Genomic DNA, 13,217 nt, shown 5'->3' with positions numbered 1-13,217 from the left:
ATACCATTTGTCACAGCCTACATGCAAGATGTACCTGTCAAGACTTTAATTGATAGTGGCTGTGAGCAATCTGTGTTATCACATGATGTTGTGAATAAATTTGGGCTAGTGGTCACAGGCCATGCCAGAACAGTAAGGATGTTAAATGGCAATACTACACAGTGCGGTGGTGAGGTAGCAGTTAAAGTAAACATTGGATCATCTACTGTACAATTGCAGTGTTTAGTTGCACCAGAGCTTGTGTGTGAGTGCAAACTAATTCAAGGAATAGATGGAATCTCCAAATTGGGTTGAGTTATGATTACCTCAAGTAAAAGTGTGCAATACGGATGAGCAACTACTAATCCTGTAGTGGTGACAAGTAAAAGAGAAGTGCACGCTACATGTCTAACTATTGATGACAATGACTTTAAAGCAACATTCAATGGATATAAATAGGATGTTTCTTGGAAATGGAAAGATCAAGAGCCTGTATTGACAAACCAATGTGCTGAGTATGCAATAAGTGAACGCTGTAAAAACAGTATGACGACGAAATTGAACAACAGATTGGTGATGGTTGGCTGGAAAGACATAATGAACAAGTACATGGCAAGGCGAGTGGTGTAATTCCTCTTATGGCGGTTTTTCAACTGAATAAGAGTAAGAAGGTCAGACCAGTAATGGACTATAGCCAAAAATTAAACAAACATGTACATAGTAATCCAGGAAATGATGTTGCTGTATGTCAAGACAGACTGAGACAGTGGCGCAAGTTTGGTGACACAGCTTGTATGTTAGATTTGTAAACGGCATATTTGTAAGTACATGCAGATGTTTCCTTGCAGCGATTTCAGGTAGTGCGCTACAAAGGGCAGCTATATGTAATAACACGTATTGGATTTGTCTTGAATGTAGCACCAAGAGTTATGTCTCGCATATTAGCATTAGTGATGTCGCTAGATAAAGAAGTACGTTCTGGCACAGATCATTACATAGATGATATAATAGTCAATGAAGCGGTTGTTCCAGTAACCAAAGTCAAACAACATTTGCTAGCTTATGGATTGGTATCAAAAGTGCTAAATAGTGCACAAGCTTTAGGGTTAAGAGTAACAAAATCTGAAAATGGTACCCTTCACTGGTCCAGAGATTGTGACTGCCTACACTACACTCTGATCTAACTAAAAGGCAGTTGGTTTCTATATGTGGTAGATATCTTGGCCATTATCCAGTAGAAAAATGGTTAAGAGTTGCGCGTAGCTACATGAAACATGAAGTGAATTCATGTGAATGGGACAGCCACATACCTAATGAAGTAGGAGTAATGTTTGATGAAGTTTCTGAGAAAATTAGGAGAAATGATCTAGTTGGTGGTCCATGGAGTGTAGCGGGCTCACACATTGGAAAGGTATGGTGGGATGCCAGTAGCTTAGCAACAAGATGTTGTGTTGAAATTGACAACAAAGTGGTTGAAGATGCAAGTGGTTGTGGAGTATGAATGATGGAGCTCATATAAGTGTAGCAGAGTTGGAAGAGGTGATAAAGGTAATTAATATGACTTTGACATGGAATTTGAACTGTATAACAATTTTCTGCGACTCTGCAACTGTATGTGGCTGGGTTAACTCAGTGTTGAAGGACAGTAAAAGACCCAAAGTCAGTGGGCTTAGTGAAATTATTATTAAGAAACCTTTGTGCCTCATCAGTGACTTAACAGCAGAGTACAAGCTAGAATTGCACACCACGCTAGTAAAATCATGTGAAAACCAAGTAGAGGAATTAATGAGAGCCCCACAAAAGTGGCTAAGTAGAAATTCATGTACAGTTAGTTTGGCTGTGTCTGATGATGACATTACGGATAAGCTGCGCAACCTTCATGATACTCACCATTTAGGAGTAGACCGAACCTTATATCTAGCCACAGCAAAGTGAGGCTCAAGTGTGACAAAAGATATAGAAGGGATTGTAAAACAATGTCACGTCTGCAGGAGAATCGATCCAGCCTCAGTGCGTTGGGAAACTGGGCATTTGGATGTAGTTAAAGACGGGCATCGACTAGCCACTGATATTACACATTACAAAGGTACTCCGTATTTGACTGTTAGAGACTGTAGATTAAGTCAGTATGCCATATGGGGAAAACTAAGGAATGAGACCTGTAGTGCAAGAACAATTAGAAAACATCGTTGCTGAATAAGGGGCTCTGGTGGAATTGCTCTCTGGCAGTGGACCATGTTTCAGAGCACTGACAAATATGTTGAAAAAGTGGAGTGGAACTCACATATTCAGCTGTGCGTACAGGGCATCTGGTAATGGTATAATAAAATGTAATCATTGCACAATCAAGCGAATGCTTGCTTGGTCGGGAGGTAGTGTTAGTGATATGGTGTACTGGTATAATAACACTCCTCACACAGAGGGCATTGTGCCATCAGACAGACTATTTGCTTATATAAATCTGAAACTCTAGTAGCTGAAGGAACTGCTAGCAGAGATACTAGTTTGAATCCATATAGTGTGGGTGACTAAGTGTCTGTGAATCCCCGCAAAGCAAAATGTACATCAACATGAGGAACTGACAACGTTACAGCTCTTGTTTCTAACACGACGGTCATAGCTGATAGTATGACGCGTCATGTAGAAGATATTAGGTTCTGTTGGCGCCCTAATGATTCACTTTCATCTACACTGATAAACTATGAGTTAAACATTGATTCGGACTCCCATGTTGAGATGGTAGATGAGGCTACGAATAACAACAGTATAACTAATAATAAAAATACTGATAGAGATTTTTTAATGACCAATCAGAAGTTAATAATACATCACATCCTGTTAGAGAGCGTAAGCCTCCTGCTTGGTTAGCTGATTTTTTGGTTTAGTGATTTAGAGATCAGGGGTTTGTGGTTGTATACATTTTGTGTGCTTTAGTTGACTGCAGTTACTTCATCATAGTATAACAGCTACTTGGAGTAAATATGTCATAATACTTTCTTGTAGTGATTTCATTGTCTTTTGTCTACTGTTCAAGTGATTGTATAACTGTCTTATTATAGAGTGGTTGTCTTCTCTCTGTCTATTGTATACTGTATGTATTTGGGTCAGTTGAATGCAGGAGTTGAGTATTGCAAGATGTACAGCTTGCTTGCTTAGAGTTAAATAGAACAAAAATAGTTAGCATGCAAAACCAATAAAGGGAATGACTTTTTAGTGAAGTATTGTGACAGGTAAAGGATTACAGGAATGGACAACTAACAATATTCAAAGCGAAGCAAGCTTCAATACCTAATGTAAACACTGTTATTTGAGTGATGATGGTGACTGCAGGTGATTGGGTTAAAAATTTGACAGCCGTGATGAGTTTTCTTACCTTCCATCATACTCCAACTGACATGTGTACTCCAGCTGACACATGTATTCCAACTGACACATGTACTCCAACTGACAAATATACTCCAGCTACCACATATACTCCAGCTGACACATGAACTCCAGCTGACACATGTACTCCAGCTGACACATGTATTCCAGCTGACACATGTACTCCAGCTGACACATGTACTCCAGCTGACACATGTACTCCAGAAGACGCATGTACTCCAGCTGACACATGTATTCCAGCTGACACATGTACTCCAGCTGACACATGTACTCCAGCTGACACATGTACTCCAGAAGACACATGTACTCCAGCTGACACATGTATTCCAGCTGACACATGTACTCCAGCTGACACATGTACTCCAGCTGACACATGTACTCCAGCTGACACATGTACTCCAGCTGACACATGTATTCCAGCTGACACATGTACTCCAGCTGACACATGTACTCCAGCTGACACACGTACTCCAGCTGACACATGTACTCCAGCTGACACATGTATTCCAGCTGACACACGTACTCCAGCTGACACACGTACTCCAGCTGACACATGTACTCCAGAAGACGCATGTACTCCAGCTGACACATGTATTCCAGCTGACACACGTACTCCAGCTGACACACGTACTCCAGCTGACACATGTACTCCAGCAGACGCAAGGCACAATTTAACATATTCAATAAGACTGCGGAGGTAGATGAACACAAAATCTAAGCGAAAATCCGTTGCAGGTTTTAGTCATCACTACTTACTTGTAAGCATCAGCACCGGCAGCCAATGGGAAGTGCTTTTTTATAAAGACCTGGATGCAAGGCCTCCTGCTGGATTTGCGAGGAGCAAGAGGATGAAAGGCGACAGGATAGAAGGCATCAGGGAGTTGATTGTCCAACTAAAAAACACCACTGGTTAGAACATATGGTTTATGATTTATTGTTATCGATACAAGGAAAGAAATTACTATCTCACCTGTACTAATGTATCCAGCTACTATCTCACTTGTACCAGTGTATCCAGTTGTTATCTCACCTGTACTAGTGTATCCAGTTGCTATCTCACCTGTACTAGTGTATCCAGTTCCTATCTCACCTGTACTAGTGTATCCAGTTCCTATTTCACCTGTACTAGTGTCTCCAGTTAATATCTCACCTGCATATGGTTTATGGATGCCTGAATGACCATGCTCAGTTCAGATCTTTGGTACTGAAACTTTAGACCCGGAAAACTATCTCTTCGCAGGTCGCCATGCAGAGGCTCAACAAATCTCAGCTCACTCAAGTCGATCTATAACACAATGGAGACTCAGTTTATATATATAAATTTTAGTGTTTGTCTGTCATTCGTGTGTCCAGTTATAGCTATTACAATCTGAATTGGAATTCTAAAAAGAACTCGATCTCGGAACCATAAGTTCTGCCGACAGGAGAGCTAACCACTACGCCAAGCAGCTACATTGTTATACAGTAGGATAACTGTTGTCAAACTCACTACACCCATAAAAATACACACGCTAGCAGTGCTTGCAAAAATACTACTGGTTACTATTGGCACACTTGAAGAATATGATTGGGTGAGAGCTTGCATGCCAACAATACTATTGGTTACTATTACCACACTTGAAGAATATGATTGGATGAGAGCTTGCGTACCAACAATACTAATGGTTACTATTAGCACACTTTAGGAATACGATTGGATGAGAGCTTGCATGCCAACGATACCACTGGTTACTATTAGCAAATTTAAGAATATGATTGCGTGAGAGCTTGCATGCCAAATTCATTGAATTCGAACAAAACTTGGGCTATTTTCTTTATTTACAGTTTTTACATTATTTCTTTATTTGTTTAAGTAAAACTAACTTTCATGATTACTAACTACTTTGAATCAATATCATTCAAATTTTTTTTATTTGTACTAATACTGCTTATTTTAAATTTAATATAGATATACTAGTTTAACACGCTCAACTTCCTTTCCTCAACAGATGAATATTGAGTTCATTACACGCGTTCATCACGCAAGATCATTACTTTATTTGTTTTGTGTATTATCTTACACATTTTTTCCTACAAATTCTATGAATTCACAATTCCTGATTTAATGAATCCCATTTTAGAACCAAAACATAGTTAGTGTTCCATTGTGTAAGGTTAAAATTACTACTAGTACACTCGGCAGTCCCGTGCACCATTACTACTAGTACACTCGGCAGTCCCATGCACCATTACTGCTAGTACACTCAGCAGTCCCATGCACCATTACTACTAGTACACTCGGCAGTCCCGTGCACCATTACTACTAGTACACTCGGCAGTCCCGTGCACCATTACTACTAGTACACTCGACAGTCCCGTGCACCATTACTACTAGTACACTCGGCAGTCCCGTGCACCATTACTACTAGTACACTCGGCAGTCCCGTGCACCATTACTACCAGTACAATCGGCAGTCCCGTGCACCATTACTACTAGTACACTCGGCAGTCCTGTGCACCATTACTACTAGTGCACTCGGCAGTCCTGTGCACCATTACTACTAGTACACTCGGCAGTCCCGTGCACCATTACTACAAGTACACTCGGCAGTCCCAAGCACCATTACTACTAGTACACTCGGCAGTCCCATGCACCATTACTACTAGTACACCTGGCAGTCCCGTGCACCGTGAGAGATCATCATGAATAATCAGTATGTGTATAATTATTCCGTGATTAACTCCTTCGCTACCAAATTAATTTCTTTACCAGGACATGATCACGTAATCGATACGACCTAATACTTGATAGTGACGCGTATAAATTGTAATAACTTTTGAGCTGCTTGGTCTATAAAAAATATTTTGACTCCAAATTAATCATCATAAAATGTTACATTAGTTGATGTCAAGAAAAACACCACAAATGTGTTGCAGAATAAGAATTAACACTTTTTCGGCCAGTTTAAAAAAAACTGTATGTTTGAGTTGAAAGATTTATTAATATTATTACAGTTTACAGCACTATTATATTGATAAAATAGGAGTAATAACTTTCAATAGTACTTGTGTTCAGTAAAAATACCCAAAAGTCTATGGATCTAAAAGTAGTGAAAATTTGAAGCTGTAATGCGTCTAGCACCATTGGTCATTGCTAACAATAAACTGCGATAAAAAATATAAGTTTTTGCAAAGCGAAACTACACTTAGGATGGGTTGTTAACATATTTTTTATTGGCTCAACGCGTGCACATAATTGTTTCCTTTCTTTAGGGTACAGATACGATAGGGTAATTTACTAACTACTCATTAATGAGAAATGAGTTGTACGAAGCCTGCTAAAGCTGCTGCGGCTCTTGGCCTTACAAAAACGCTTTGCCTCTGCTGCGCGGCTTGTGAGGCTAAAGAGTTCATGCATAAGATAAAAAGATGACTGAGTGGTGTTGTGGTACCGTGATCGCCTCCGACTCTAACGCCTGGGTTCGATTCCTGCGTGAGGGCATCTTTCTTCGTAACTTTCTATTAGAGTGCCTTCGGACAGACAGACAGATGAACACATCTCTTATTATAGTAATGATTGTTATTGCTATTTCATAGATAAGTTTTTGTAAACATAATTTGAATATAATATAATATATTGCTAAATATATTATATTAAATATATTACATAATATAGTGCTTAAAGTTTAAACATTGCTAATTTTTGTTGTATACATATTTGCTGTTAAATTTGTTAAATTTAAAAATTAGAATGCTAAATGTTGCATGTTAAATGAAAATGAATTTTCTCTGCAAAAACTTTTTTATCACCCGTGTAACGCCGAGTATTCAGCTAATAATAAATTTACTTTCTAATGTGCACGACAGACCTCTATAAGTACTACAGTCCTCTATAAGTACTACAATCCTCTATAAGTACTACAGTCCTCTATAAGTACTATAGTCCTCTATAAGTACTGCGGTCCTCTATAAGTACTACAGACCTCTATAAGTACTACAGTCCTCCATAAGAACTACAGACCTCTATAAGTACTACAGTCCTCTATAAGTACTACAGTCCTCTATAAGTACTACAGTCCTCTAGTCCATACAGAACCAACAAACATTGCTTTAGAAAGAACAGGTTCATGATTAAACAGACCTTTATCTCTTTCCTCTGATAAGTAACTTCAAGTTTGTCCTTGCAAGGGTCGCAGTAGGCTGCCTCAACAGCAGCAGACAACTTCAGACCTAATGGGAACCACTTCTCTTGACCATCAATTTTGACAAACCTAGAAAAGAGTTGATCATAATAAGACTTGGTCAACTCCTCTACACTGTTAATTGATTACAACTTTGACACCATTCTTTCCTAATCAAGACGAATTAGAATGAAAACAACATTAGAATGACATAAGATAAACTAGCCACTGATTAGCTGAATAGAATACCAATTGGAAGGTGATTGGTTGATCGACAAAACAGCTATTTCCAAGCTGTTCTTATTGATGAAAGAAAGAAAGGCATATTCTAAGGCAATGAACATGAACATATCAGCCTGCTCCCGTTGGCTTTTCTAAAAAGGAAAACGTGTACAAGTTTATTGATCTTACAGATTGCCCTAAATCATCTATGCACAATATCGGCTCATTGACACTGCTGATGGCCTTGTCGTGCCTACTGACACAAAAAACCACATCTTGCGCTAGAAGGTGTAACACTTGCAGACAAGCCATACCAATTACACTGAAATACAAGTCCTAGTCACTTTTATCTCGCTCACTGACTCTGACATACAAGCCCCAATCTCTGACACTGACAGACAAGTCCTACTCACTGGCACTGGAAGACAGTCCTACTCACTGACACTGGCATACAAGTCCTACTCACTGACACTGGCAGACAAGCTCCACTTAGTGACACTGACAGACAAGTCCTACTCGGCAACGCTGGCCGACAAGCTCCACTTAGTGACACTGACAGACAAGCACTACTCACACACACTGACAGACAAGTCCTACTCACTGACACTGGCAGACAAGCTCCCCTTAGTGACACTGACAGACAAGTCCTACTCACACACACTGACAGACAAGTCCTACTCACTGACACTGGCAGACAAGTTCCCCTTAGTGACACTGACAGACAAGTCCTACTCATGCACACTGACAGACAAGTCCTACTCACTGACACTGGCAGACAAGCTCCCCTTAGTGACACTGACAGACAAGTCCTACTCACGCACACTGACAGACAGGCTGGGCCTCCCTCATGTAATTGATACCCGCAAGCATAATAGGAAAATCCTAAAAGTTAAGATGAAAAGAATAATAAATGATAGTAATTTTGAGTAAACACTACAGCAGACAAATATTATTGCAAATGGTTTGATCAGTAGACTAGTGTGAGTTAAATCCATAAATGTTATGAATTTAATTACTAAAAAGAGATAAAAACGTCCCACAAGTCCGTAATAATAATCTCCACCCTGCAATACCTTATGAATAATCGTCTGAAACTGCACGCTTTCTGAGAAAGTAAGCACCCGCTGTAGGGTGTCACCGTAAGACTGCCAGTGAATGCTCTTTTCTTCATATTTTATTTCCCCACAACAATCCTACAATCCAAAGAATAGCTTCATTTGTCTACTGCCTACGTGAGAACGAAATAAGTTAACTCCAAGTAGTGCTGGGCACGGGTAGTAATACTCGTTGAACTCGCGGGTTTATCTTCTCTCGAGTATCAGGTAATAGAGCTTTCGGGTATTCTGGTCCTTCGGGTTCGGGTTTTGACTTTCGAGTTCGAGTTTTGGTACACGGATCCGTCGGGTAGTGTGAACAAAAACTCGGTCTATTGCACCCTGCGCTTTTAGTCTGGGCCCACAGGGAATTTCTGTGTCATTTTTGCTAAGGAGGCACGACAATGGGGTATAACGAGTCTTTAATTTAATAGATAGAATAAAGCATCTCATACCTTATTTACCATACCTACCGGAGATATTGTAGTCAAGCAGTGATTACTTGTCATTAAAAGGTGAGTAGAAAATTTAATACTTATATCAAATTTTATTTGCGCAATTAGCCAAATCGGCTTCGTAAACAAATCTATGCTTTTTTTAATACGGCGCGTGTTTGCTTTCACCGATAACACATAGGTCCTTAGTCTGTTTCCGCTATCGCCTTGTTAGAAACTGCCATCAGCTTCGCGGTAGTAGCAGTGAAAATTTAATAACTCTGTTTAAATTGATTACCATAGCTAGCTATTATGGATTACATAATTCATTATAACCAAGTTTTACTAAGCCGACAAGCCTTACTAACGGAAAAAGCCAATAATGTAAAGTTTTTTACGAGATTTGGAGCACCATCTACAAGAAAATCAGAGAGGTCCATAGAACATGCTTAAGTATTAAGCTACCATAGACCCTATCTTCTGCCACCTGTTGACACGAAAATTCCCTGTGGCCCTAGACTATCTTGACTGTTTAACAATCCGCCTGTTAACGCTGCGAGTACGAATGTCAGTCGATAAAAACTGTGAAAAATGATAAATAAATTGAAAAGAAATATAATTGCTTTGTAAATTTGAAAATATATCTGTTTGGAAAATTTAAACATAAAATCCATATCACCAAACCCGATACCCGAGAAACCCGTAGGCAAAGAAATACCCGAGCCTAGCACTACTAGCTACCCGATACTCGAAAAACCCGAACAGAAGGGGGCGGGTCTAAACCCGTTGACCAAGAAGTACTCGTGCCCAGCACTAACTCCAAGTTATGTTTAAACATGTTGACCTTGTTAATCGATAGTGAGGATTTAAAATTGGTTTATACATGCAGGGAAGAGTAACAATGTTAGCAATGGCTCACTCACTAACAGAAATAAAAATTTAGCTATGGCATATAAGCTTGCCACAAAAAATAAAGATTGGATCTTTCTTGACATGTCTGAAGGTTTTCCAAAGTAAATACTGCATAGAAATAAGACTGATTGTTGACTGGTTGACTCCCAGTCAACTACTTATGCCTAAAGATACTCAATATGAATTCTTTCACAGCTTTTAGCGGTGTGTTAACAGCGAGTCGATCAACCTGTCAAGTTTGCCACACAGATGTGAATGTCAATGCCTACCTCAGTAAACTTGGCCAGCTGAGGTTTGATTTTCAATTGTGGAGCATACCAATAAAGTTGCCGTTCTCCTCTGGGATTGGGCCAGAAGTAAAGCCAGCTTTTACAGGAGTCTATTGTGAGGGAACATGATGCTTCAGGTTCAGTGCCAGATCTACCAACATTGGAAAATACAAGATAGCCTAGTCAACAGAACTACTGACCATGTACAGGCCATTTTGTAAAAAAATTAACTACTCCATTACCAATGTCAACTAAAAATAAGTTAGTTGACATTCACATATTCAAACCGATAATATCAATAGTGTTCATTTGGAAGGAGTGTTTATTTCCTATTGACTCCTTATCATATCCTGATCAAAAGGGGTCAGATAACTCCATGAGTCCTCAGATGTACACCAATAAGGCCGTCAAAATATTCCTAATACATTGATACCAATCATATTTTGTAGCTAGTTTTAGGTGTACATACGTGTGCCCTTTATCTTTTTGCTAGTGCTTTAAAGCGAAGAACTTAGAAGAAACCAAAGACTATTGTCAGATGCTAAGTGTATCTTACAAGAACATATGTAATCACTTGCTTGCTGGACTAGTTAACAGCTCGAGTAAGGTGCAGCGGAGCGAGAGTGGGAAAGCGAGTGCAATGTATAGAGTGAGAGTGCAAAAGAGGGAGCGCGAGAGCCAGAAAGGGAGGGAGCGAGAGAGGGAGATGGAAGGGAGGAAAAGAGGGAGGAAGCGAGAGAATGAGGGAGCGAGAGAAGGAGGGAGCTGTTAACTTTGTTTATTTAGAGTAATATATTCTGAGTATGATAATAACACAACGTGTCTCATGGAGGAACAACGAGCAACTAACAAAAAAAAACATGGCCGCAACGAACAAAACATGGCCGCTACGAACAAAACATGGCCGCTACAAAAAACAGATTGTCTTCCCTTAAGCAAAGGGGAATAAACTCCCATACAAAAACAAAAAACCCAAAACTACATGTACACAATATCCTACACACCCCCTACCTATCCTACACACCCCCTTAGTTGCAGGGTCCTTTGTTTTTGTTTTGTCTTTTTCTTTGTAAAAGAAACAGACAAACCAAAAATCAAAAAGTGTAAAAACATCACACACAAACACTAAATCCTAATCTAGCATTTCCCAAACCGGCACCTATGCTACACCTAGTTTCGAGCGGAGTTCGTGGGACAGGTTTGGTGAGTATGTCCGCTATCATCTCTACAGTGGGACAGTGTACAGTTTTTATATGCAGACTGTTGACTTCTTCTCGCACATAACGGTAACGGACATCCATATGTTTGCTTCTTTTCGTAGTCGCACTGTTATTTGCAATGCATATGGCAGAGGTGTTGTCGATGTACAACGTAAGCGGTGTGCACTCACATCCTGTTATATCCAAGTATAGTTGTCGGAGCCAAGCAGCTTCTCTTGTGGCGTCAAAAGCTGCTACATACTCTGCCTCGGCGGTCGACAGAGCAACAACACTTTGTCGCTTACTTAACCATAGGACTGGTCCTCCTGCATACATAAATACAACACCTGAAGTTGAATGACGAGTGTCATCATCAGCCCAGCTTGAGTCTGAATAGCCGACTGGTTTAGAACCGGACCTGGAGTAGCTGATACCGAGCTCTGGAGTAAACTTCAAGTACCGGAGCACTCTTTTAGCGGCAGTTAAGTGGGTTTCTGTTGGCGCGACTGTAAATCTACTGAGAACACTCACTGCATAAGCGATATCAGGACGAGTGGCAGTTGATAGATAGAGCAGACTACCAATGAGCGACTGATAGAGAGACTTGTCCGCAGGCTGACTGCCATCATCGGTACATAGTTTCACATCCATGGTCATTGGTGTGTGTACGGGGTTGCAGTCATACATCTTGTACTTCCTCAAAGTTTGATAGATGTAGTTAGGCTGGTACATCTTCAGTGACTCATCGTTTACTGCAACACTGATACCTAATACATAGTGAATCGGACCGAGGTCTTTCATTTTGAATTTCTGACTGAGCGATGACTTGATGTCATGCATAGACTTTTCACTATCACTAAGTATTACAATGTCATCTACATAAACAGCCAACAATGTTTGTTGACCACCGTCATTTCGTATGTAGACACACTGATCAGCAGACGACTGAGAGAACCCTAGTGATTTGAGATATTGATCGAGCACTAGATTCCAGCAGCGGGGGGATTGCTTCAATCCGTAAAGAGAACGCTTTAACTTGCATACCAAGTTTTCAGATCCAGGAGTGACAAAACCCTCGGGCTGTGTCATATAGATGTGCTCTGCTAGTTCACCGTTAAGAAATGCGGTGACGACGTCCATCTGGTGAATTATCATGTTTCGACTGAAGCCATATGAGAGTAGTGCACGCAGTGACGTTCGGTGCACAACAGGAGCGTATGTCTCATCGATATCAACCCCCTGTTGCTGTGTGAAACCACGAGCTACGAGCCTAGCTTTGTAACGATCTACGGAGCCATCAGAGTTACTCTTCAGCTTGAATACCCATTTACAGCTAACAGGCTGTCTACCTGGTGGTAACGGTACGAGATCCCAGGTATTCATATCAATGAGAGACTTGTATTCTTCGTTGGCCGCCCGCACCCAGTGGTTAGCCTCAGGACATGACATCGCATCAGCAAAACTAGAAGGCTCACTGAAAACATTATCAGTGGGTGCATGATGCTCAGCATTATTACAGAATTCATCGATACCAAACTGTATTGGCCTCTTAGTGTCGCGACTT

General features: G+C 40.4%; 1 protein-coding gene across 2 annotated transcripts in view; it reads right to left on the bottom strand.

Annotated features, from left to right (window-relative positions):
* LOC137408452 (intermembrane lipid transfer protein VPS13C-like) overlaps window positions 1-13,217 on the bottom strand; it is a 56,395-nt gene that overhangs the window by 17,467 nt on the left and 25,711 nt on the right. For both annotated transcript variants that reach the window (XM_068094986.1, XM_068094987.1), the window contains exons 13-18: window positions 10,455-10,605; window positions 8,819-8,938; window positions 7,773-7,897; window positions 7,484-7,613; window positions 4,514-4,648; window positions 4,120-4,256 (exon numbers count right to left, since the gene is read on the bottom strand). In XM_068094986.1, coding sequence (XP_067951087.1) covers window positions 4,120-4,256; window positions 4,514-4,648; window positions 7,484-7,613; window positions 7,773-7,897; window positions 8,819-8,938; window positions 10,455-10,605 — 798 coding nt within the window. The remainder of the gene's footprint in view (window positions 1-4,119; window positions 4,257-4,513; window positions 4,649-7,483; window positions 7,614-7,772; window positions 7,898-8,818; window positions 8,939-10,454; window positions 10,606-13,217) is intronic.

Source organism: Watersipora subatra, chromosome 11 (genome assembly GCF_963576615.1).
Source record: "Watersipora subatra chromosome 11, tzWatSuba1.1, whole genome shotgun sequence".
NCBI classification, from domain to species: Eukaryota; Metazoa; Bryozoa; class Gymnolaemata; order Cheilostomatida; family Watersiporidae; genus Watersipora; species Watersipora subatra.
Note: the sequence above shows the minus strand (reverse complement) of the source record. Positions and strands in the feature narration are given on the sequence as shown.